The sequence below is a fragment of the Narcine bancroftii genome, chromosome 1 (assembly GCF_036971445.1).
Source record: "Narcine bancroftii isolate sNarBan1 chromosome 1, sNarBan1.hap1, whole genome shotgun sequence".
Classification (NCBI taxonomy): Eukaryota; Metazoa; Chordata; class Chondrichthyes; order Torpediniformes; family Narcinidae; genus Narcine; species Narcine bancroftii.
The window spans coordinates 159946460-159972303 of NC_091469.1; the positions used below are offsets into that span (position 1 = coordinate 159946460).

At 49.1% G+C, this 25844-nt stretch overlaps 1 protein-coding gene across 3 annotated transcripts in view; it reads left to right on the forward strand.

Annotated features, from left to right (window-relative positions):
• Window positions 1-22270, forward strand: part of LOC138765638 (uncharacterized) — a 67989-nt gene extending 45719 nt beyond the window's left edge. For all 3 annotated transcript variants that reach the window (XM_069883561.1, XM_069883562.1, XM_069883563.1), the window contains 6 exons: window positions 2349-2388; window positions 4020-4081; window positions 8473-8520; window positions 11844-11912; window positions 16028-16069; window positions 20192-22270. In XM_069883561.1, the coding sequence (XP_069739662.1) occupies window positions 2349-2388; window positions 4020-4081; window positions 8473-8520; window positions 11844-11912; window positions 16028-16069; window positions 20192-20226 (296 nt within the window). In that variant the 3' untranslated portion in view covers window positions 20227-22270. The remainder of the gene's footprint in view (window positions 1-2348; window positions 2389-4019; window positions 4082-8472; window positions 8521-11843; window positions 11913-16027; window positions 16070-20191) is intronic.
• The last annotated feature ends 3574 nt before the right edge of the window (window positions 22271-25844 follow it).

Sequence of the window (25844 nt, forward strand, 5' to 3'; positions counted from 1 at the left end):
GGGGGTGAAGTGGGATCGGGTTATCCAACAGAAGATGGATGGCACAGTTGACATAGTGATTAGGGCAATGCTGTTACAGCGTCAGAGACCCAGGTTCCAATCTGGCACTGTCTGTCAGGAGTTTGCACGTTCTCTCCGTGACATGCGTGGGTTTTCCCTGCGTGCTCCGGTTTTCTCGCAATTTTCAAAACATACAAAGATTTTTAGATTAATTGGGGTATTTGTGTGGCACAGGCTCGTGAACCAGAAGGGCCTGTTACTGTGCTGCATGTCCAAATTTAAATGAAGTTGGGCCATCTCTGCTGCCCCTCCCCAGTTGCCTGGTTTCCCAAGGTCCCATTCAAACCTCTCTTCACTTTCCCCAGGATCCACTCCCTCCATGACTCCTGAGTCCACTCCTCCCTTCCCACCCGATCGCTTCCTTGGCACCTACCCATGTTCACACAGGAGATGCTCCACCTGCCCCCACACCTCCTCCCTCAGCACCATTTGGGGCCCCAAACAGTCCTTCTAAGTAAAGCAACACTTCTCTTGTGAATCTACAGGGGTTATCTGCTGCATCCGGTACTCCCTTTGTGGTCTCCTCTACATCGGAGAGACAGGGCACAGACTGGGACATGGCTTCGCTGAGCACCTTCTCTCCGTCTACAGCAAGGACCTCCCAGTGGCCAACCATTTTAATTCCCTGCACCATTCCAACACTGACATAACTGTCCATGGCCTGACACATGGCCAAACCGAGGCCACCTACAAATTGGAGGAACAACACCTAATATTTCAGCTGGGCCCCCTCCAACCAGAGATGTCCTCCAATTTCCATGAACCCCCTTCCCTGAGACTTTTTTTTCCCTCTCCCTCTGCCTCCTTCTCCCCCACCTTCCCTCTCCATTCAGAGAGTTACCCTCCCCCCATCTCAGCTTCTTCCTCTTCTCCCCTCCCACCCATCTCCACCTTTTACCTGTCGGCCTGTGTTCCCCCCCCTTCCTCTTCCTCCCTCCTTCCCCCTCCCCACCTTTTTATTCAGGCACCTACTTCCTTTTAGCTTGTGCCTTGACCTGCAGTTCCCACCCACTCGTGCTGTGACGATTCCCACTGGTCCACTCCTTGCCCACTCAAACCATCAGCTGGTTCAAACCGGAGTTGGATCTCAGGGTGGAGAACTGGGTCGGGACTGGTGGAGAACTGGGTCAAGACTGGGTCCAAAGTTAGCATGGATAGCATGGGCCAAATGGCCTCATACTTCACTGCTGTTGTGATAAATCTCCATTCAATTCTGTTCACTGTTCATGTGGCTGAAAGGTGTGATTACAGCTTGGTGAGTGAGGTTATAAATTTCGTGCTGAATTTGTCATGCGAATCCAAGGTGTGGGACACGATTCATTGGAGAGGGTGTCAGTGATAAGGGAGCGTGTCCATGGGTAGGATGTCTGTGGGGTAGAGTGTCCATGGGGAGAGTAGGTGATGGCAGAGAGTGTCCATAGAGAGAATGAGTGCCAGGGGAAATTGTCTGTGTGGAGAGTCGGTGATGGGGGACAGTGTTCATGGAATGAGTTGGTGATGGGGAGAGTGTCCGTGGGGTGAGTGAACCAGAAGGGCCTGTTACTGTGTCTGTGGAGAGAGTTGGTGAAGGGGGAGAGTGTCTGGGGAGAGAGTTGGTGACAGGGGAGAGTGTCCAGGGGGAGAGTCAGTGATGGGGGTGAGTGTCTGGGGGGAGAGTTAGTGATGGGGAGAATGTCTGTGGGGAGAGTGAGTGATGGGGAGAATGTCTGTGGGGAGAGTGGGTGACGGGGGAGAGTGTCTGGGGGGTGAGTTAGTGATGGGGGAGAGTGTCCGGGGGGAGAGTCGGTGATGGGGGAGAGTGTCCAGGGGGAGAGTCAGTGATGGGGGGGAGTGTCTGGGGGGAGAGCTAGTGATGGGGAGAATGTCTGTGGGGAGAGTGAGTGACGGGGAGAATGTCTGTGGGGAGAGTGGGTGACGGGGGAGAGTGTCTGGGGGGTGAGTTAGTGATGGGGGAGAGTGTCCTGGGGGAGAGTTGATGACGGGGGAGAGTGTCCAGGGGGAGAGTCAGTGATGGGGGCGAGTGTCTGGGGGGAGAGTTAGTGATGGGGAGAATGTCTGTGGGGAGAGTGAGTGACGGGGAGCATGTCTGTGGGGAGAGTGGGTGACGGGGGAGAGTGTCTGGGGGGTGAGTTAGTGATGGGGGAGAGTGTCCGGGGGGAGAGTCGGTGATGGGATGAGTTCCCCTGAGCCATGATGTTTATTTGCCATTTTATATTCTGCCCCTCTTGGTAGACAGGGTGGATATCAGGTTTGAAGATTAATACTTTCGCACCTTTTTATTCCTTCAGTGAATCTGTGTCCGATGATATGTTCAAGTGGTCCAAAAAGGTAAGATTATCAGTTATTAGGCCAAGGGTAACTGCCCCAATGTGACCCTATGGGCCTCAGGGACCCCTGCCCCCATTTACAAAGTGATCCACCCTTTGTCCGACTTAATTTTTCGATCATTGTGTAAGTTGAAGTAGTGGTGAAGATCAGGGTCATTGAAAATGATTAAACAAGATGGTTGTGAAGAGAGATCTAGGCACACTGGCCTTCAGAAATCGAGATTTTGTGTGTAAGTGTTGGGATGTTGTGTTGAAGTTCGATAAGACATTGGTGAGGCCAAATTTGGAGAATCGTTTGCAGTTTTGGTCACTGAACTACAGGAACAATATCAATAAGATAGAAACAGGGCAGAGAAGATTTACTAGGATGTTGCCTGGACTTCAGGAACTAAGTTACAGGGAAAGGTTAAACAGGTTTGAATTTTATTCCCTGGGTTTAGAAGAATGATAGAGATGTACAAAATGATGCGGGGATTGGATAGAGTAAATTCAAGCAGTCTTTTTCCACTAAGGTTGGGTGAGACAAGAACATGAGAACATGGGATCATGTTGAAAGGGGAAAAGTTTAGGGGGAACATGAGGGGGATCTTCTTCACACAGAGAGTGGTGGGGGTGTTGAACGAGCTGCCAGTGAAGTGGTGACTCAGGGCTCAATTCAACATTTACGGACCATTTGGGCAGGTATATCGATGAGGGTAGAGAGGGATATGTTCCGGGTGCTTGTCAATGGGAGGCTGCGGAATAAATAGTTCAGCATGGACCAGATGGGCTTAATGGCCTGTGTCTGTGCTGTCATGGTCTATGGCTCTATGATTACACGATAGTTGAGAATCTTTCTGATTCCAACTCCCGTGTCCCCTGTTCCCGGATTAACTTCCGATTCCCCTGGGGTTTAAACGAACGCCCTGCTGATGTCCAAGATTTTAGACTCAGATGTCGTATCTGCAGGAGATTGAATGCTGAGGTACAATGTCCAGATGCAGGCAAAGTCGTCCTTGTCACACTTGCCCAGTGACACAAAGAACAACTCACAACAGGTTCCGCAACGTACCGAGTCACAACGAGGCAAAACAGATGATAAAAAATATCGACAGAAGGGAAGAGAAAATAAAATAATAACTATTCAGAATCGGCTAGGATTGCAAAAATGTGTTGTCCTTACAGCACAGAACATTACAGCACAGTGCAGGCCCTTCTGCCCACAATGTTGTGCTGACCCATGTAAACCTACTCCACAAAAATCCAGCCCTTTGCTCCCTCACTCCCACAACCCGTTATTGTTCTTACATCCATGGGTGTAGGGGCTGCCTGGTTAATGTAACGGTTAATGCAGGGCCATTACAGTGCCAACAATTGGGGCCAGGTTTCCAATCCTGTGCATTTTGTAAGAAGTTTGTACGTTCTCCCTGTGTCTGCTCTGGTTTCCTCCCACCCTTCAAAACAGACCGGGTTGTAGGTTAATTGGGTGTGTTTGGCAGCATGGGTCATGGGTGTCATATTGAATCACTGTAAATTAGCCTCCAATATTTGCCTTTGTTTCATGTGTGGGGGAGAGGGGCCACAGTGAGGGTGGGGGAAGGTCACAAGTAGAAATGTGCTGTGATCTCTTAACCTCGGTTCCATTTTCGACAGCAATGCTCCAGATTCTACCAGCCCTGGTGGGAGAGGGGAGAAGAAGCAACAGTCTGGGTCAGGTACGGAGTAGGAACAGGTAATGTTTCAGGTCGAGACCCTCTATTGAGACAAGTGGGATGGGGCGATATATATCCATATAACCATTTATGGAGCGGAAACAGGCCATGTCGGCTTTTCGAGTCCACACTGGTTCACTAGAAAAACTCAACTAGCTCAAACCTCCTGCTCTCCGCCAATAACCCTCCAACCCCCTCACCTCCATGTACACATCCAACCTTCTCTTAAATTACAGAAGGGACCCTGATGCAACTATTTCATTCGGAAGATCATTCCATTCTGCCAGCACTCGCTGAGTGAAAAAACCACCTCTAATATTTCTCCTAAAGTATTGCCCCCTTACCCTTAACTCATGGCCTCTTGTTCCAACCTCCCCAGCCCTCAGGGGAAAGAGACTGTTCATGTCTAGTCTATCTATTCCTTTCATAATTTTAAATACATCTATCAAGTCCCCTCTAAGATGTCTACATTCCAATGAATAAAGTCTCAGTCTCCTTAATCTCTCCCTGTAATCCAGATGCTGTAAGCCAGGCAACATCCTTGTAAACCTTCTCTGCACCCTCTCCACCTTATCTATATCCTTTCTATAATTTGGAGACCAGAACTGAACACAGATATCCACGATACCAGCGGGGAAGGAAGTTGGAGGTGGGGGGGGGGGGGGTGGCAGGAGATATAACGACTTACAGCACAGAACAGGCCAGTTCGGCCCTACTAGTCAATGCCATAGCAAATCCCCACCCTCCTAGTCCCAATATAACCATATAACGACTTACAGCACAGAAGATGGGTGATAGAACGTGGAGAGGAAGGAAGAGGGAGAAGTGACAGGAGCGTGGGAAGGTTAAAGCGAGAGATAAGAATGGGAGTGGATGGTGTAGAGAGGAAGGAAGGGGAACCACAGAATTTAGTAAGGCATTTGACAAGGTCACTGCATTTCTTCAAGGATTCAAGATTCAATTTATTTTCATGTCATAAAAACAGTGACGTGGTCCACAAAATCGCCTTTTGCCTGCTGTAAGGCAGATAGATTCGCCATCGGCAGAAATTGCCTGAAGTGCCTCTTCCAGTCAGAGAGAGAGAAGCAAAAGAGAGGACCCTCCCCCCCCTCCACCCCCACAGAGTCACCGAGTGTCTGTGGATTCGCCTCCAGCGCTCCCGCCACCCACGCAGCCACAGAGTCCAGTCCAAACCATCAGGAACTTGAGCTCAAGATCCGAACCACGATGGGGAATCCTTCAGCACCCTCAGCACAGTCTCACATCCCAGTTCCGATACCTGGTTCCCCGTCATCCAGACTCAAGCCAGTCTCCAGCAGCCTGGACCAAGTCCCTTGACCGCGGTCTCCAGCAGCCCGCAGCTTGGTCCGAACCCCTTGGCCATGATCTCCAGAAACCCACAGCCTGGACCAAGCCCCTTGACCATGATTTCCAGCAGCCCGCAGCCTGGACTGAGCCCCTTGACCGCGATCTCCAGCAGCCTGCAGCCTGGACCGAGCCCCTTGACCGCCGTCTCCAGCAGACCGCAGCCTGGTGCGAGCCACTTGACAGTGGTCTCCAGCAGCTCACAGCCTGTTGCGAGTCCCTTGACCGCGGTCTCCAGCAGCCTGCAGCCTGGACCGAGCCCCTTGACCGCAATCTCCAACAGCCCGCAGCCTGGACCGAGCCCCTTGACCGCAATCTCCAACAGCCCGCAGCCTGGACCGAGCCCCTTGACCGCGATCTCCAGCAGCCCACAGCCTGGACCGAGCCCCTTGACCGCGATCTCCAACAGCCCGCAGCCTGGACCGAGCCCCTTGACCGCGATCTCCAGCAGCCCACAGCCTGGTGCGAGTCCCTTAACAACCGACTCCAGCAGCCTGCAGCCAGGACCGACCCCCTTGACTGTGGTCTCTAGCAGCCTGCAACCTAGTGCGAGTCCCTTGACCATGTTCTCCTGCAGCCCACAGCCTGTGGTCTCCAGCAGCCCACCGTCTGCTACAAGTCCCTTGATCATGTTCTCCAGCAGCCCGCAGCCTGTACCGATTCCCTTGACCACCTTCTCCAGCAGACTGCAACCTGGTGCAAGCCCCTTGACCATGGTTTACTGCAGCCCACAGCCCTCTGCAAGCCCCTTGATCGCGGTCTCCAGCAGCCCACAGTCTGCTACAAGTCCCTTGACCATGTTCTCCAGCTGCCCGCAGCCTGGACCGAGCCCCTTGATCATGTTCTCCAGCAGCCCACAGCCTGGACCGAACCCTTGACCGCCGTCTCCAGCAGCCCGCAGCCTGGACCAAGTCCCTTGACCACCTTCTCCAGCAGACCGCAATCTTGTGCAAGCCCCTTGACCATGGTCTACTGCAGCCCACAGCCCGCTGCAAGCCCCTTGATCGCGGTCTCCAGCAGCCCACAGTCTGCTACGTCCCTTGACCATGTTCTCCAGCTGCCCGCAGCCTGGACTGAGCCCCTTGATCATGTTCTCCAGCAGCCCACAGCCTGGACCGAACCCTTGACCACCTTCTCCAGCAGACCGCAACTTTGTGCAAGCCCCTTGACTATGGTCTACTGCAGCCTGCAGCCTGCTGCGAGCTCCTTGATCGTGGTCTCCAGCAGCCCACAGCCTGGACCGAGCCCCTTGACCATGTTCTCCAGCAGCCCACAGCCTGGACCGAACCCTTGACCACCTTCTCCAGCAGACCGCAACTTTGTGCAAGCCCCTTGACTATGGTCTACTGCAGCCTGCAGCCTGCTGCGAGCTCCTTGATCGTGGTCTCCAGCAGCCCACAGCCTGGACCGAGCCCCTTGACCATGTTCTCCAGCAGCCCACAGCCTGGACCGATCCCTTGAACGCCGTCTCCAGCAGCCGGAGTCCTTTGACCGCCTTCTCCAGCAGCCCACAGCCTTGTACGAGCCCCTTGGCCACGGTCTCTAGCAACCCACAGCCTGGTATGAGCCCCTTGACCGTGATCTTCAGCATTCTGCAGCCTGGACTGAGCCCCTTGACCATGTTCTCCAGCTGCCCGCAGCCTGGACCGAGCTCCTTCACCGCCATCTCAAGGAGGCCGCAGCCTGGGGTGTGAGCCCTTTGACCACCATCTCCAGCAGCCTGCAGCCTAGACCGAGTCCTTTGAACATGGTCTCCAGCAGCGCGCAGCCTGGTGTGAGATCCTTAACCACCGTCTCCAGCAGCCCGCATCCTGGTGCGAGTCCCTTGACGGCCGTTTCTAGCACCCCGCAGCCTGGACGAGCCCCTTAACCTCTATCTTGCCCGCAGTCTGGTGCGAGGCGCTTGACCGTCATCTCGAGCAGCCCGCAGCCTGCTGTGAGCCCTTTGACAACCGTATCCAGCAGCCTGCAGCCTGGTACGTGCCCCTTGTCCATGTTCTCCAGCAACCCACAGCCTGGACCATGCCCCTTGACTGTGATTTCCAGCAGCCTACAACCTAGACCGAGCCCTTGACCGTGATCTCCTGTTGCCCACAGCCTGTTGCGAGTCCCTTGACCGCGGTCTTCAGCAGCCCGCAGCCTGGATCGAGCCCCTTGACCGTGATCTCCAGCAGCCAGCAGCCTGGACCAAGCCCCTTGACCGTGGTCTCCATCAGCCTGCAGCCTGGTGCGGGTCCCTTGACAACCGTCTCCAGCAGCCCGCAGCCTGGATCGAGCCCTTTGACCGTGGTCTCTAGCAGCCCACAGCCTAGTGCGAGTCCCTTGATCATGGTCTCCTGCAGCCCAAAGCCTATTGCGAGTGTAAGGTAAAACATCATGAGATGGGAATGTGTAGGGAGTTACCCTGTACAGGGCAGTAACAAGAAGGGGAGGTGTCCTTGTACTCCTGTTAGGTAAAACATCATGAGATGGGAATGTACAGGGCTGTAACAAGATGTAAATGCATCCTTGTACTTACAAGATAAGAGAGACATTGATGGATTGAGAGGCAGGAAGCTAGCAGGGAAAGGATAGCAACAGTTTTAGTCATTGGACAAGTAATGATATGATGATGTTCTAAGCATGTATCCAAGGGTATAAAAAATCACCATTTTGCTGATAACGGCAGAATGCATTCTCCGACTAACATGGTTGGTCGCAAGTGTTACAATCCGGTAATAAAGAACAAAGAACTCTGATTTCGACTCAGCCTGGTGTTTGTCTCACTCATTCATGAACAAAGCAGACCTAACACGAGTCCCTTGACCGCGGCCTCCAGCAGGCCTCTAGAACTGCCACCAGGTCCCAGACTAACCAGAACACACCCACACAGGCTACAACCCCAGCAGAAAGAGGCCCTGTCACCACCGGGTCCTACCCCACCAACTCCCCACCAGGCCCCATCCCCATCAGGACCTGCCCACAATAGGATCCGCATCAACCAAGATATGCTGAATATCTCCATCCTGCTTCTTTAATGTGTGTTCCAGGAGACAACAACAGGACTTACGAAGCCCTGATGACCAACAGGGAGACAGGTAAACTCCAGCACCTTTTTGGACAAGAGATCCGTGTCTGGTACAGGGTCACCTGATCAACAGATTCCAGCTTGACCTCCCGGCCGTTTCCATCCTGTCCACATTCCCACATGGACAGGTCTGTCCTCGGCCTCATCCACTGTTGAGGATCGTACAGAACGACACGTCATCTACTCCCGGGCACCCTCCAATCCACCAGCAACAATCTCCATGTTCCCGGATTTAGGTAACCCCCACCTCTGTCAGAATCTGGCCACGCCTCCTCTCAGTATCTGGCCCCGCCTCCTCTCAGTATCTGGTCCCGCCTCCTCTCAGTATCTGGTCCCGCCTCCTCTCAGTAACTGGCCACACCTCCTCTCAGTATCTTTCCCCACCTTCTGTCAGTATCTGGCCCCACCTCCTCTCAGTTTCTTGCCCCGCCTCCTCTCAGTATCTGGCCCCACCTCCTGTCAATATCTGGCCCCACCTCCTCTCAGTTTCTGGCCCCTCCTGTCAATATATGGCCCATCCTCCTCTCAGTATCTGACCCCGCCTCCTCTCAGTATCTGGCCCCACCTCCTCTCAGTATCTGGCCCCGCCTCCTCTCAGTCTCTGGCCCCGCCCCCTCTCAGTATCAGACCCCGCCACCATCAGTATCAAGTCCCATCTCCATCAGTATCATGCTCCGCCTCATCATTATCATGCTCCTCCTCTCATTATCATCCCCTGCCTCTGTCAGTATCTGGCCCCACCTCCACTCTGTATCTGGCCCCACCTCCTATCAGTATCTGTCCCCGCCTTCTGTCAGTATTTGGCCCCACCTCCTCTCAGTATCTGGCCCCACCTTCTGCCAGTATCTGGCCCCACCTCCTCTCAGTATCTGGCCCCACCTCCTCTCAGTATCTGACCCCGCCTCCTCTCAGTATCTGGCCCCACCTCTCAGTATCTGGCCCCACCTCCTCTCAGTTTCTGGCCCCACCTCCTTTCAATATATGGCCCCTCCTCCTCTCTGTATCTGGGCCCATGTCCTGTCTGTAACTGGCCCCACCTCCTCTCAGTATCTGACCCCGCCTCCTCTCAGTATCTGGCACCACCTCTCAGTATCTGGCCCCACCTCCTCTCAGTATCTGGCCCCGCCTCCTCTCTGTATCTGGGCCCATCTCCTGTCTGTAACTGGCCCCGCCTCCTCTCAGTCTCTGGCCCCACCCCCTCTCAGTATCAGACCCCGCCACCATCAGTATCAAGTCCCATCTCCGTCAGTATCATGATCAGCCTCCATAATTATCATGCTCCTCCTCTCATTATCATCCCCTGCCTCTGTCAGTATCTGGCCCCACCTCCTCTCTGTATCTGGCCCGACCTTCTGTCAGTATCTGGCCCCGCCTTCTGTCAGTATTTGGCCCCACCTCCTCTCTGTATCTGGCCCCACCTTCTGTCAGTATCTGGCCCCACCTCCTGTCAGTATCTGGCCCCACCTCCTCTCAGTATCTGACCCCGCCTCCTCTCAGGATCTGGCCCCACCTCTCAGTATCTGGCCCCACCTCCTCTCAGTTTCTGGCCCCACCTCCTGTCAATATATGGCCCCTCCTCCTCAGTATCTGACCCCGCCTCCTCTCAGTGTCTGGCCCCGCCTCCTCTCAGTATCTGGCCCCGCCGCCTCTCAGTCTCTGGCCCGGCCTACTCTCAGTATCAGACCCCACTTCCATCAGTATCAGACCCCAATTCCTGTCAGTATCAGTCCCCGCCTCCTTCAGTATCAGACCCCACCTCCATCAGTATCAGACCCCACCTCCATCAGTATCAGACCCCGATTCCTGTCGGTATCAGTCCCCGCCTCCTTCAGTATCAGACCCCACCTCCATCAGTATCAGACCCCAACTCCTGTCAATATCAGGCCACGCCTCCTTCAGTATCAGGCCCCGCCTCTGTCAGTATCATGCTCCGCCTCCATCATTATCATGCCCCTCCTCTATTATTATCATCCCCTGCTTCTGTCAGTGTCTGGACATGCTTGCCCTCAGAATCAGGACCACCTCCTGTCAGTATCAGGCTCGCCTGCCCTCAGTTTGAAACTTAAGGCACTTTCAGTTGGCCAATTGTCCTGCTTGTAAAGCCACAAGTATTTTGACAATATGCAGCTATTGTGAGGACACATGAATGTGGAGGAGGCGCTTACAAGGCGAATTTTGTAACCCTCCTCCGAGAGGTATAATCGCCGCCGCACAGTGCCCTCCCCAGCCATCTGAACGCAGCCACCTAAAACCGGCTGCTTTTGGGATGACAGTTAGCTCGCAAGCACCTGACAGCTCCTCTCCCAGCTGCCCCTTCCCCGGCACAAGACGTCAGGTAAAGGGCAGCTGTCTGGGATGTCAGCATGGGGACTGCGGGGATAGAGCTGTGGGGGAGAAGGGAGCTGGGCTGTCAGCGTGGGGACTTCAGAGCTAGAGCAGCCAGCAGGGGAGAACGGGGGCTGGAGTGGTCGATGGGGGAGGATGGGGGCTGGAGCAGCCGGTGGGAGAGCAGGGGACTGGAGCAGCGAGCAGGGGAAGAGGGGAGCTGGCCGAAACAATACCGGTTCCCAACTCGAGCACTGTACTCACCCGCCGGCCGCTCCAGCCCCCTTCCCACCCGCTGGGTGATCCAGCCTCCTTCTCCCCCGCCAGCCGCCCCAGCCTCCTTCTCCCCCACCAGGCGCCCAGGCCCTCTTCTCCCCCGCCGGCCGCTCCAGCCCCCTCTCCCCCGCCGGCCGCTCCACCCCCTTCTCTCCAGCCAGGGGGCAGAACGATCAGTGTGGGGACATTCCACGGGGGATGTCCCCGCGCTGATAGCCCGTGCTGACTGTCTCAGCTGACATCCAGCCATCCTAACTTGACAGCTCAAGGGACAGGAGCCAGAGTGCACTCAGATGCAGATCCCGGTGCAGCTGTCCCTTCAGGTGGCCAGCGCTGAGCATTCTTAGCGGAGAATCCACCTGAAGAAGCCTCTAGCATCCGATCAGTATCAGGCCCCGCCTGCCCCTAGTATCAGGCACAGCTTCCTGTCAGTATAAGGCACATCTTCATGTCAATATCAGGCACGGCTTCCGATCAGTATCAGGCCCCACCTTCCTACCATATCATTGCTCCACCTCCCATTCATATCTGGCCCCACATTCTGTCAATATAAGCTCTCACATTCCGTCAGTATCAAGTCCCACTTCCTGTCGGTATCAATCCCCGCCCTCCAGTCATTATCTGACCCCGCCCTCCCATCACAACTCCACCCTCATTTGAGATTCCGTGTATGTGGAGTTGGACGTCTGCAGACAACCTGCACCTCGGCAGTCATCCCTGCCTGACTTACAGATACCTGCACGTACGCCAGCCTAGAGATCAGTGGTGGAGAAGCCCAAGCACCTGAAGCCCACAGTGCAGGTAAGTTCAATGTTCCTCATCGCCACCTCCCAGGTGACTTGGATTCCAGCCAGTGGATAAATGGAGCAGCTTCAGGGGGTCATGGTTCGTGTAGCGGTTAGTACGAAGCTGTTACGGTGCAGTGACCCTGTTCCAATCCACTGCTCTCTGTGAGGAGTTGATACGTTCTCTCCATGACCTGCGTGGGTCTCCTCCAGGAGCTCCAATTTTGTTGATATTCAGTGATGAGCATGGTACCGTAGAGGTCGGTGCTGGGCCTGCAACTGTTCATGATGTACATTAACAACGTGAAAGAGGGATGTATCTGTTTGGTGATAACACTGAATTGAGTGGGGGGCGTGGCAAGATGGCGTAGGGAACAGACGTGCCTTCCAGACCTCTCCTGACTCTGATTTATTGTTTTGTCTTTAAGTGCCCGTTAAAGTTCTTTTAAAAGTTTATAAATAATAAGAGGTGCCTAATGGTTTATATGCAAAAAAAGGGGTAAAAGAAAACATCAACAGACTGTTAAAAAACTACATTTTCCGAAATTGTCTGGGCCTGCTTGTTTACAAGAAGCCAGGACTCAGTGTAGAATGGATCCAGAAGAAGACGTACAGAATTCGGCATTGAAACTCCGTTTTAAGCCGGTGAGGCTCTCTGAAGGTCGCATTCAGCAGCTTTCGGAACAAAGGGCTGGCCGGGTGCCAGTGTTTCACACAACGGCCACTGTGAGTGCTGTTACTGAGACTTTGACAGTTGAATCAGCTGGGGCGCCACCAGCTGGAGAGTTAAAGAGCTGTCATTCGACTGCTACAGTGGTGGCGCCGCAAAATGCATCTTCAATTCCAACGGTTTTTCCAGACATCGATTCAGTGAAGATGATTAAAGAGATTTGGCTTAAAGATAATCCTGATCTTCAGTCTCCTGGCATTGCTGGGGGCGACTGCTAGAAAAGATACTAAATTAAGGGAAGAGACAGAAGATCTCGTGGTCTCTAAGGAACAGCAAGACCCCATTATGCCTGAATCTACTTCTGTTGAAATGTTTGTTAGGGATCTTGAAGATAAGATGTATTCTGTATTGAGTCACTTAGCTATCAAGATTAATGTGATGGCGGAAGCCTTTAATGGAGCTTTTAAATTTGAAACCATTGAAAGATTTGAAATGTGTGATCAAGGTTTAGTCGATGCACAGGATCAACTGCAAGATGAAAATAGAATAATTGAAACATTGCAGATCCAAAATAAAAATTTAGCAAAAAAGTTTGATTATTTGGAGAATCAATCTAGACGGAACAATGTGAAAATTGTTGGTTTGCCAGAAGGCATAGAAGGACCAGATCCAAGACGAGTGTTAGGACAGGATAAATTCCCTGAAGGTTTAATACTGGAACATGCTCATAGAGTTTTAAGAAGAAAATCTTTTTCAGGACAGAATCTAAGACCTGTTCTGATCCGTTGTTTAAACTATTGTGACAGAGAGACAATTTTACGTACGGCTATTAGAAATGCCCAGCAAAATAGATCTCCTTTGATGGTTCAGAATAATCCTGTTTTCTTCTATCAAGATTTGAGTCAAGAAATTATGTTTCAACGACGTGAATTTAATTCTGTGAAAGAACGGTTGTGGAAAAAAAGACATAAGGCAACATTTAGGTATCCTGCGGAACTGAAGATTTTTTAGGATTGAAATTAGCCAAAGTTCTTTGACAATCCTAAAGGGGTTATGGACTTTGCTCAGTTTCTACCAATCATGCAGTTTCAGGAACGATGTAGTCCTTCAAGGTCTCCAAAGAGAGTAGAGATGTAAGGTGGGATCCAGATTTTTAAAAGAAATGGAAGCAATGTGACTGAAGTGGTAACGTTGATTTTAAAAAATAAATCTTTTATCTTTTTTTTGAGAAGAGTTTAAATAGTTTAAATAATGATGATAGTTTAATGAAATGGGAGTTGGGAGAGGGAACTGGGTGGGCACTAGTTTCCAGAAGTCATCAGCTACCTGAGAGTTATCTCACACCCAATATTTTGGGGGAGTTACCGCTTTGGGCGGTTTAAACAGGAGGAGGTAGTCGTGACCTCCGACTTGTTTTTTTTTTCTTTTTAATTTTTGGGTTAAGAAGTGAAGGTTTTTTTTATTTTTTTTTAAATAGATAATTTTTTTTAACTCTTTTTGTTTTCTGATTGTAATTGAGAGGGAATTAGGAGGGTTTTTTTCTCTCTTTTTTTGGGGTTTTTTTTCTCTTTTTTCTCTCTTTTTTAAGAGGATGATGTCACAGAAGATAATAAGTCAAAAATTGAGGACGTTGAATTAGATGAAGAGGAAGATGAGGGGAAGAGTGATAAGAAAAAGAAGAAAACCAAGTACAAATACATTGAGGGAGGAGAGTTTAATAAAATTAATTTAATTTCGATAGAGAATTTTGAAGATGATATAAATGAAGAATATGGAGAATTATATAAGAGTTTGAACTTTTTCTTTCTTTTTTAATATAAGGGGAGGGGAAGGGAATAAAAAGTTTACCTGATTGTTTTTCTAAGGGATGTTTTTGTTCTCTCGATGAATTATAAAGGAAACTTGGTATTAATGGAAATTCTGTATTTATGTATTATTAATTATGAGTTTTTGTATAACAGATATATGGTTGATATATGATTTTAATATTTGAACTTAGTTTTAAAGTGGATTTCATTTGTTAAATACATGTATTATGTTTGATTTAAATATATGTTTAAGGGTATTATCTTAGTATTGATATATTTTTTTTGTTGTTAGTAATTTTTTTTATTGTTAAGTTTCATCCTTTTTTTTGTAAGTGGGTTTTTTTCTATTTCATTTACAATATTGTTAATTAATTCTTCACTCTTTATTTTGGGGGGAGGGTTGGACTAATTTTAAATTAGACGATTAATGTTGTGTTATAATTATTGGGGGGGTTAATTTGTGTAGTTTAATGATGTAGTATTCTAATTTTTATTATCTTATTTTTATTATCTCTTTAAATGTAATTTTTATTTTATCCATGTTATAAAATTTTAAATAAAGTTTAAAAAAAACACTGAATTGAGTGGAAACACAAATTGTACAGAGGATACGGAGAATCTGCAGGGAGATATCGATAGGTTAAGTGAGTGGGCAAGTGGCTAGCAGGTGGAGTCCAATGTTGGTAAATGTGAAGTTATCCATGTTGGAAGGATAAATGGAAAATCAGAATATTATTTAAATGGCAAGTGATTGCAGCACGCTGCCGTGCAGAAGGACTTGGGAGTGTTTGTGTATGAATTGCAAAAGATGGGTTTGCAGGTGCAACAGGTTATCAAGAAGGTAAATGGAACTTTGACCTTCATTGCCAGAGGGATTGAATTTAGGAGCAGGGAGGTTGTGGTGCAACTGGACAAGGTCCTGGTGAGGCTGCATCTGGAGAACTGCATTCAGATACGGTCTCCTTGGTTGAGGAAGGATGTACTGGCTTTGGAGACGGTGCAGAGGAGGTCCAGCAGGTTGATTCCAGGGATGAAGGGGTGAGCCTTTGAGGAGAGATTGAGATATCTGGGCCTGTACTCACTGGAATTTAGAGGAATGAGAGAGGATGCTGTCGAAATGTATACAGTGATGAAAGGCATAGATAATATAGAGGTAAGTAAGTTGCTTTCATTGTTGGGGGAGCCCAGAATGAGGGGACGTAGCCTCAAGATTCAGGGGAGTAGATTTAGGACGGAGATGAGGAGGAACTGCTTTCCCAGAAGGTGGTGAATCTGTGGAATTCACTTCCCATTGAAGCAGTGGAGGAGACCTCAGTAAATAAATTTAAGATAGGGTTGGATAGATCTTTACATAATAAAGAAATTAAAGGATATGGGAAAAGGCAGGAATGTGGATATGAGCCGATCATCAGATCAGCTGTGATCTCATTGAATGGCGGAACACGCTCAACGGGCCGGATGGCCGATTCCTGCCCTAATTTGTTTTGTTCTGATTTTTGTTTCAAAGAACCATGGGGTTTGTAGGTAAATCGGCCATTCGGATGTACATGGGCGGCGTGGGTACATGGGCTGGAAGTGTCTGTTACCGTGCTATATCTCTCAATTAATTAAAATAATTAATAATGAATAAATTAAATTAACATTCTCCTTCAGATCCAGGTGGCCTGAAGATCGGAGTCAGAGCTTCAGAAGAGGGTGAGTCAACTCTATCCTTCAAGATACTCTTGAACATGTTCACCTGACAAAACATCCACTTTCCTTTCCACTCCCCAAAGTGTCTCCCTTCCTCCCTCTCTGTCTCCCCTTACCCACCCCCCCACAATTATATTCAGGGACCTGCTTATTGTTCATTCCTGACGAAGGGCCCAGGCCCCAAACATTGGTTACTCTTCGCTTCCCGTGGACACTGTGTTTAAGATTTTAAAAGGGACAGACAGAGTAAATGTGGATAGGCTTTTTCAATTAAGAAAGGGGGAGATTCAAACTAGAGGACATGGTTTAAGGTTGAAGGGGGAAAATTATAAGGGGAACATGAGGGGAAATTTCTTTACGCAGAGGGTGGTGGGGATGTGGAATGAGCTTCCGACAGACGTGGTCGAGGCGGGATCATTGGTTACATTTAAGGAAAGATTGGATCGTTACATGGATAGGAGGGGACTAGAGGAGTAGGGACCGGGTGCTGGTCAGTGGGACTAGGAGGGTGGGGATTTGCTACGGCATGGACTAGTAGGGCCGAACTGGCCTGTTCTGTGCTGTAAGTGGTTATATGGTTATATGGTTATATGCTGAGTTTGTCAGCACATTGATGGATGGCACCAGAGTCACAGTCTCTGCAGAATTTCCTGTTAAAACCAGCAAGTATCAGGTCCCACCTCCCCCAGTAACAGACACCGCCTCCTGTCAGTATCAGGCCCTGCCTTCTCTCAGTATCAGGCCCCACCTCCTGTCAGTATCAGGCCCCAACTCCCATCAAACTGGCAACCTGAGGCTCCCCACAAATTTATTCTCCCGATTGAATGTTGGGGCTATGGGAAGAAACTGTGGAGTAAAGATATAATGAAGCTGGAAATGGTGCAGATAAGATCCCTGAGCATGTTACCGGGACTGGAGGGCTCAGAGGGTGAAGTTGGATCAGCTGGGAACTTTCCATGTGGGAGGGTAGGAGGCTGAGGGGTGCCCTTATCAAGGCTTCTAACACCATGAGGGGCTCGGTTATGGTAAATAGTCTGAATTCTATTTCTCATGGCAGGAGAATCTAAAACTGGGGCCCATACATTTAAGGTGGGGGGGTTGGGGAAAGATTTAAAAGTGACCTGAGGGGTCTTCTTCAGGTGGTGGGTGTGAGGAACAAGCTGCCAGAGGAATATTGTGTTCACTCCTGATCAGCTCAGTACAGGAAAGATGGGGAAGCATTGGAGCGGGTGCAGAGGAGATTGGAAAATGTGTCTTATGCAAGAGGATTAACAGAGCTGGGGCTTTTTCCTTTGGAATGAAGAAGGATGAGAGGAGACTTAATAAGTGTCCACAAGGTTATGAGATGCCTGGATAGGGTGGATATTCAGCGCCTTTTCTCCCGAGGCGAGAGTAGCAAAAACAAGAGGACATGGGTACAAGGTGAGGGGAGGGAAGTTCAGGGGAGATGTCAGGGATAAATGTTTTGCACAGGGGTGCCTGGAATGCCTTGCTAGAAGAGGTGGTGGTGGTGGATGGTACAAAAGGGACATTTAAAAGACTCTTGGATGGGCTCATGGATGCAAGAAAAATAGAGGGTTCTTTGTGTGAGTTGGGAAGGGTTAGATTGTTGAATTAGTTTATATGGGCCAGCACAACATCATGGGCTGAAGGGCCTGCAATGTGTTGTAATATTCTGCGTTCCATGTTCCAAGTGTAGATGTAACAGTTAAAATACATTGAGACAGATACATGGACAGGAAAGGATTAGCGGGATTTCAGCTGAACTCAGGCACATGGGACAGGCTTCGGCAGCAGGTTGGGTTGGAGGGCATGATTCCCTGCTGCAGATTTCTCCGGAACCTCATTCCCACTATGGACCACCCTCTGAGTGACAACGTTGCCCCTTGGGTTCCACTTCATTCTCTCCCCTCTCACCGTAAACTCTTCCAGTTCTGAAATCTTTGACGCTTGGAAAAAGACTGTGAGCCTTCCCTTTAACTAAGCCCCTCATGAATTTATAAACGTCTATAACAGTGGTTCTCAACATTTTTCTTTCCATTCAAATTCCACTTTAATCCCTGTGCAATCGGTGCTCTGTGATTAGTAAGGGATTGCTTAAGGTGGGATGTGGATGAAAGAAAAAGTTTGAAATCCACTGTTTTAATCGTCCCTCATTGACTCATTATGTGCATGGTTTCAGAAACTCCAAAGGAAATGGGCCAAAGACAATTTTTCTCCAGCAAAATATTTCAATAACAATTGGGTCTCGAGAAGTGACTCTCAAGCTTCCCTTCCCACCCACATTCCAGATTAAACAATCCCTTAATCACAGATCGCTGACGGCATAAGGATGACTTAAAGTGGATTATGATTGGAACAAAATCTTTGAAAACCACTGCTCTAAACCCATCCGAACCATGGTTCCATCCAATCTTTTTTTAAACATTGCAATAGTACCTGCCTCAACCCCCTTCTCCAGCAGCCCTCTGGGTTCCTGTTAAATCTCTCCACAACCCCCCCCACCCCACCCCCTACCTTAAACCTCCTGTAGACCCTCTGGTTACTGATTCCCCTACTCTGGGCAAAGCACTTTCTGCATTCACTCAAACTCTTCCCCTCATGATGCTGTGTCCCTCTGTAAGATCAACCCCTCACACCCTCCTACACTCCAAAGAGTAATGCCCCAGCCTGCTCAACCTCTCCCTGAAGATCAGACGACCCCCCCGAGTCCTGACAACATCCTCGTAGATCTTCTCTGCACCCTTTCCAGCTTGATGACATCTTCCCTGCAACATGGTGACCAAATTTGAACACAGTCCTTCAAACTGGGCCTCACTGGACTTCATGGCTGTTGGATTTGTGTCCAATAGAAAACTGTCAGTCATTTGGTCTCATCTAATGCAGACAAGCGCGAGCTGCTGCATTTTGAAAGGACAAACTAAGAGAGGACATACACGATAAATGGTCGGGCACTGAGGAGTACGGTAGAACAGAGGAATTTGGGAATATAGATACATAATTCCCTGAACGTGGCATCACAGGTGGATAGGGTTGTAAAGAGAGATTTTGACAGATTGGCTTTCATAAATCAATGTATTGAGTACAGGAGCTGGGATGTTATGGTTAAGTTATATAAGACACGGTGAGGCCAAATTTGGAGCATTGTGTGCAGTTTTAGTCACCTAACTACAAGAAAGATATCAATTAATAGAGTTCTGAATTCATCATGTGACTCCATGGCTATGAGAGGGGATTCATTTGGGGATCAGTGATGCGGAGATTGTCCGTGGGAAGGGTGTGTGAGGGGAGAGAGCCCTATCATGGACTCTCAACATCTCCTCACTTGTCAGGAAGAAATTGCTTAAGGTGGGATGTGGGTGGGAAGGGAAGGTTGAGAATCACTGTTCTAGACCCAATTGTTACTGAAATATTTTGCTTGAGAAAAATTGTCCTTGGCCCATTTCCTTTGGAGTTCTAAAACCCTGCACATAATGAGTTAATGAGATACAATTGAAAAAGGCATTTTCAACCTTTCTCTTTCCACCTACATCCCACCTTAAGCACTCCCTTACTAATCACAGAGCACCGATGGCATAGGGAATACTTAAAGTGGGATGTGAGTGGAAAGAAAAAGGTTGAGAACCACTGTAGAGAGGGGTAGGAGTGTGGAACGAGCTGCCAGATGAAGTGGTGAATGCAGGCTTGATTTTGACATTTAATAGAAATTTGGACACATATGTGCATGGGATAGGGATAGGGTCTGGGTGCAGGGATGAGGCAGAATAGTTGGCACAGACTAGATGGGATGAAGGGCCCGTTTGTGTGCCATTGAGTTCTGCGGTTCTGTGTAACTGCCCACAGAACTCTGCTGGGGAGGACTGGGTTCAGGGATTCCCTGATACCAGTGGGAAGGCTGGCCCCTGTTGAATGGCATGTGCATCGGACATCAATCCACCATATGTTGGCCCGGGATGCCGGCTGCCACTTGGCACGGGGAGGGTGTGAGGGGGTATTTGTCACCTGCCTGTGGATCTGATGGAGCCTCCTGCTCCAGTAAACCACCCCCGCCCCAGGTATGGGGTTTTGAGCCCAGGTGCACCCTTCCTGGAGTGTGCATCCACCATCCTGCTCCTTGTGTTTCAGGTGTCATCTACGCAGCCGTGGAGATGAACCAGTGAAGGTGACGATCGTCGGCGACGGCAGAACTCAGGAGACAGCCCCATCCCTCCCTCATCCAGGATAGGAACAAGTGATTGGTCTTGACATAACTCCCAACTCTGAAATATTTTGGTTTGGTGAAAATCTCCCTGGCGCTGCCCATCCTGTCATCCTGAGGGAGTGTTATGAGTTTTCACTAATATTACAGCCTCACTAGCACCATAAAACACAGGAGCAGAAATAGGCCATTCAGCCCATCGAGTCTGCCCCCCATTCAATCATGAGCTGATCCATTTCCCCACTCAGTCTCACTCTCCGGCTTTCTCCCCATAACCTTTGATGCCCTGGCTCATCATGTACCTATCAATCTCTGTCCTAAATACACCCAATGATCTGCCCTCCACAACTGCCTGTGGCAACAAATTCCACAGATTCACCCCCTGAAGAAATTCTTCCGCCTCTCTGTTCTAAGTGGACACCCTTCATTCCTGAATATGTGCCCCCTTGTTCTAGACCCTCTCACCATGGGAAACAACCTTTCTACGTCGACTCTGTCCACGCCTTTCAACATTCGAAGTGTTTCAATGAGATCTCCTTCCCCTTCTCCTGAATTCCAACGAGTACAGGCCAAGAATCGTTAAATGCACCTCATATAATAACCCTTTTATTTCCGGAATCATCCTCGTGAAACCATTAAGCCCCTTCACAGGGCATTAAGTAGGAAAAAAGACGTAATTACACGTCTCCATCTCAGCCTCAGGATGCAGCAAAGTGAAGTATCACAAGTTTATTTGTCATCTGATTGGACCAGGACAACGCAATGAAACTGTGTTCTCCCATCCACAGGGCACAACAGTATAAAGCTTATACGTATAACAGAACAGAAATGCTGCAGGAACTCAGCAGGACGTGTAGCTTCCAAGGGAGGGAAAGCCCAGTTGCAGGAAGGACATCAATATTTAAGGCAGAGATTGATCGGTTCTTGATGAGTCAGGGCATCAAAGGTTCCTAGGTCTTATGCGCACATGTCAGTCTATGGCAGACTGAGACCACCCACAAATTTGAGGAACAACACCTCACCTCCCATCTAGGCCCCCTGCAACCGGATGGCATTAACATCCAGTTCTCCGGTTTCCATTAGCTCCTCCCCCAAGTGAGGTGTTGTTCCCCAACCCCCCATCACTCATTATCAGATGCCCCCCCACCATCTCCCCATACCACTAGCGTCTAGCTTAACACACGCCAGCAACTCTCCAACTGCCCCCGGCCACGTCACTAACGTGCGTCAAGCCTCAGTAAGGGGGCGGGTGGTGCTAAAGTTCATTGACAGGTAGGTCCCAGCATCCAACACCCCCCCCCCCCCCAGCTGAACAAGTTTATGAGTGTTCTCTTCCTCTCCTCCCAACACATTAATGCTCACTTGTCATCTGATTGGACCAGGACAACGCAATGAAACTGTTCTGGCGCCAACCCTGCTTCCACCAATCTTTTCCCATGTTGTAATGAAAGATTTAAATTGTGATTTTTACTTTTGCAGCCTTTGCTTCTGAGGCTGAGAACCAGTAGACATAATCTAATTTACACCATGAGGCCCAGGGTATTTAGTAGACACACCTAAATTCCACCATGGGGCCCAGGGATGCATATGAATCAGTAGACATTATCCAACTTCCACCATGAGGCCCAGAGATGCAGTTTTCTTTTGTTGGTGGCAGACTGTCAGGAGACCTTGAAGATAATTAAATCATTTGTTCAAAGAGATAAGATCTGAGGTAAACAACTTTTGGGTTATAAGCCATGGTCCCACTGCTGAAGTTTGAGACTTTCCAAGAGGTGGCATCTCTCAGCAAGAAGAAGAACTTCTAGAGTCCAGCTAATGTCCCGGTCGAGGGAGGTGGAGAAGCTGCCTCCAACGTCCCGACAATCTACTACAAGTGTGCAGTCGTTGCCTTGCTTTGGGAGTTGGGACCAGTCCAGGCATTGATAAGTATAATTGGGAAGGGCTTGCATATTGTAGTGTGAATTCAGCTTTAGATTTAGTAATAAAGACTTGTATAAACTGAACTGCTCTCGGTCGGTGTGTGTGTCTATTTTCTTTCAGTAGCTCAAACACTGTGACCAATCTAAAACGAACAAAATGAGAGGTATAAGTTTACCCAAGACACATGTCTCCTCTCCCTCTTCCATTTTCCTTTTCACAGAGCCCAAAACAATCCCCTCCCTCAATCAATCATCTCTCTTCTCCTCTTATCCGATCCAACGAACACCTTTTGCCTGCTGGTCTGCTCTCCTCTCCCTCCCATTCTTCCCTGTTCACTAGTCTTTTGATTCAGACACCTCTATCTATTTTTTACTCACAGCTTGAGGTAGGGCTCCGGCCCAAAATGTCGGTGATATTACCTCCTAAGGATGCTGCGAGACCTCCAGTGTTTCTGTTTTGGCGGCAATCGCAGCATCTGCAGATGTTCATGTTTCAAGCAATACATGCAAACAAAATAAAGCTAAAATAAATATCATGAATAAATAGTAGAGTCACGGAGATTTGTTTTAGCCATCGTTCTGCATTCTCACTGCCCGTGGGGGAAGAAGCTGTTCCTTAGTCTAGTGGAGCTGGAAGATGGTTGTGCAGGGGTGGAAGTGGGGTGGGGGGGGGGTGGTCCTCAATGATTTTGCGCACCCTGTTTGACCTGCACCATCATGGGCACCAAGATTCAAGATTCTTTTATTGTTATGTAATAACATGGGAAATGTGATATTACACGAAATGTCATATAGTCTGTTGAAAGGCAGCCAAAGATTTACCATGAGCAGAAATTCAAGATTCAATTTATTGCCATTGTGACAGATTATGTTACATTTTATATTATGTATAGATAAGTTTTTGGAAGATAAATTGTGGGGGCGGGGGGGGGGGTTAGTGTAGGACACAAACAAATACAAAAACTTCACAGCACAGATCTCATTTAAAATGCTCAAGCCAGACAGTCCAGGCTCCCAGTGCCTTTGTAAAGACAATGGAAACTGCTTTGCTAAAGGACTTCACAAGTAAGTGTTAATTGGACATGCTGTGGAGTAATGGATTATTGCTTTGGAAATCAACAGAAAAAATGAACTCAGAAGATTAGGTCCAGAGCAGCAGTCTATCTGAAGGCAGTTTGCTGTTCTAGGAAGATCATGTGGTTTTTCTCTGAGTGTCTCACACACACACACACACACACACACACACACACACACACACACACACACACACACACACACACACACACACACACACACACACACACACACACACACACACACACAGACTCTGCTGGTTTTTCTGCAGTGGCTTTTGGAAGCTTGTCTGAAGCCCCATTTTGAAGATGGGTTGTGAGTTCTGAGTTCAGCCTGTTCAAAGCCCTTGTGATCCATACAAGAGGAGATAGCTGTATAATGTTTCACTCGAAATAAGGGAATCAGAAAAGGAAACTCTGTGGTGACCTGAAAGAAAGAGGTTATCATCTGGAAAACCCAAATGGGCCAATTTTCTCCAGCATGACACTGACATGGCTGATTAAAAGGGATCAGTTTGTGTCCAGCGAACAACAAATCTCTCTCTGAAACCTGACAAGAACCTTCCTGGGCAATAACCATTTAACTTTATGCACCAGAGCCTGGTGGAGATTCATGTGTTAAATTCTGTGCACAGTATAAGAATTGTCTGATACTGGTGAACTTGGAGGAATGAGAAGTGAGATTGGACTGTGAATCAAAGAACTTTCCTGAACTTACACACACATTACATACACGTGGGCTTAGAATTAGAAGGGGGTTACGTTAATAATAAGAAGTTAAAGTTTGATCCTGCTTTTATGCTTAGAGAAAATTAAAAGCAACTTTTGTTTAAGTAACCATTTGAATTTCAATTGCTGCTGGGTTTTGGGGTCCTCTGGACCTGTCACATAATATAAAGGCAATGTCATAGTCCACAAAATTGCCTTTTGCCTGCTGTAAGGCAGATAAATTTGCCATCAGCAGAAATTGCCTGAAGCACCTCGTACAGACAGAGAAAGAGAAGCAAAAGAGAGACCCCCTAGAGTCACCGAGTGTCCATCGATTCGCCTCCAATGCTCTCACTGCCCCCACAGCCTCAGAGTCCAGTCCAAACTGTTGGCAACTTGAGCTCCAGATCCGAACCTCTGACACGATTATGAACCCTTCAGCGCCCTCAGCACAGCCTCACACCCCGGTTCTCATACCTTGTAACCCCTGCAGCCAGTCTCCAGCCAGTCTCGAGCCAATCTGCCTCCCTTGACCGCAGTGGCCAGCAGCCCGCAGGCTGCATTGGTTCCTCGCCTTGGGTCACCAACAGCATTCCTCATTTTCAGAGTCTTGTCCAGTAGAGTCATCTCCTTTGCTTCTCCTTATCAAACGAGGGTGGTCTCCCCACTTTCTTGTCTCCTTCTGCTACCCCTTGAGACCACTGCTGAACATAGGCTCTGCCATCTTGGACCCAGATTCCAGGGTCGCAGGATTTTAAAATAAACCACCGTCAGTTCCTTTCACAGGCCATTTAAAGCCTGTAAAGATCTGTCGGACTGGGAAATTGGACCCACCCACCCCGGAGGAGCACTGTGACCCTACTCCCTGCTCTCCCTGAGTCCAAAGCAGTCTTTTTCAACAGACTTCACTCCATCAAGGACATCTACAAGAGGCGGTGTCTCAAGAAAGCACCCTCTGTCCTCAAGGACCCCACCCCCTCACCACCACCCAGGCCCTTCTCAACCACTACACTGGCCCCATTCCTACCAGCTAGTACAGGGGGCCAGACACATGGACCCAGCAGTATGCTTAGTCCTGGTGTGTACAAGTTTAAGCTAATTAAAGCCTTTTGTAGAGTCTGTGGACTTTTCGACAGAATCATTCACACAGCAGGGCTCACTCCCTCTTCACACGGCCAAGAGCGGGAAGGAGGTACAGGAGCCTGAAGATGAACACCCAGTAGCACAAGGAAAGCTCCTTTCCCTCTAGCCATCAGATTTCTGAACAGACAATGATCCACCGACATGGCCTCACTTTCTCCTCTTTTCCACTAATTTATTTATGTTTTAAAAATATAATTTATAGCAATTTTTCACCTGTGACACCGTCGTAAAACAATGAATTTTGTGACACGTTCATGACAATAAAGTCTGATTCGGATTCGGAGAACCAGGTTTGGTGGTGCCAGAACAACAATCTTGTTTTCAACGTCACCATGTAGCTAATTGTTGACCTTCAGAAAGCTGTGGGGGGGGGGGGGGGTTGGTGAAATATGGAGGGAGCTCACTGCCAGCCGCATTGATGGGACGGAAGCGGAGAGGGTCAGGTTCCTGGACTTGCACAGACCTCTCCTGAGGCAGCCATGAGGAAAAGGCACGGCAATGAATATTCATGCTAAGAAGTCTGAGGAGATTTGGCAGGTCTTCGGATGCATCTACAGGTCCACTGCGGAAAGTGCACTAACTGGTTGCATCACAGTCGGGCTGGGGGTATTCCAGTGCCTAGGAATGCAGAAGATAACAAACACAGCCAGCACCACCACAGGCTCCGACCTCCTGCCCACTGCAGACATCTATGTGAGGCGCTGCCTCAAGGAGGCATCCAGCATCAGAAAGGA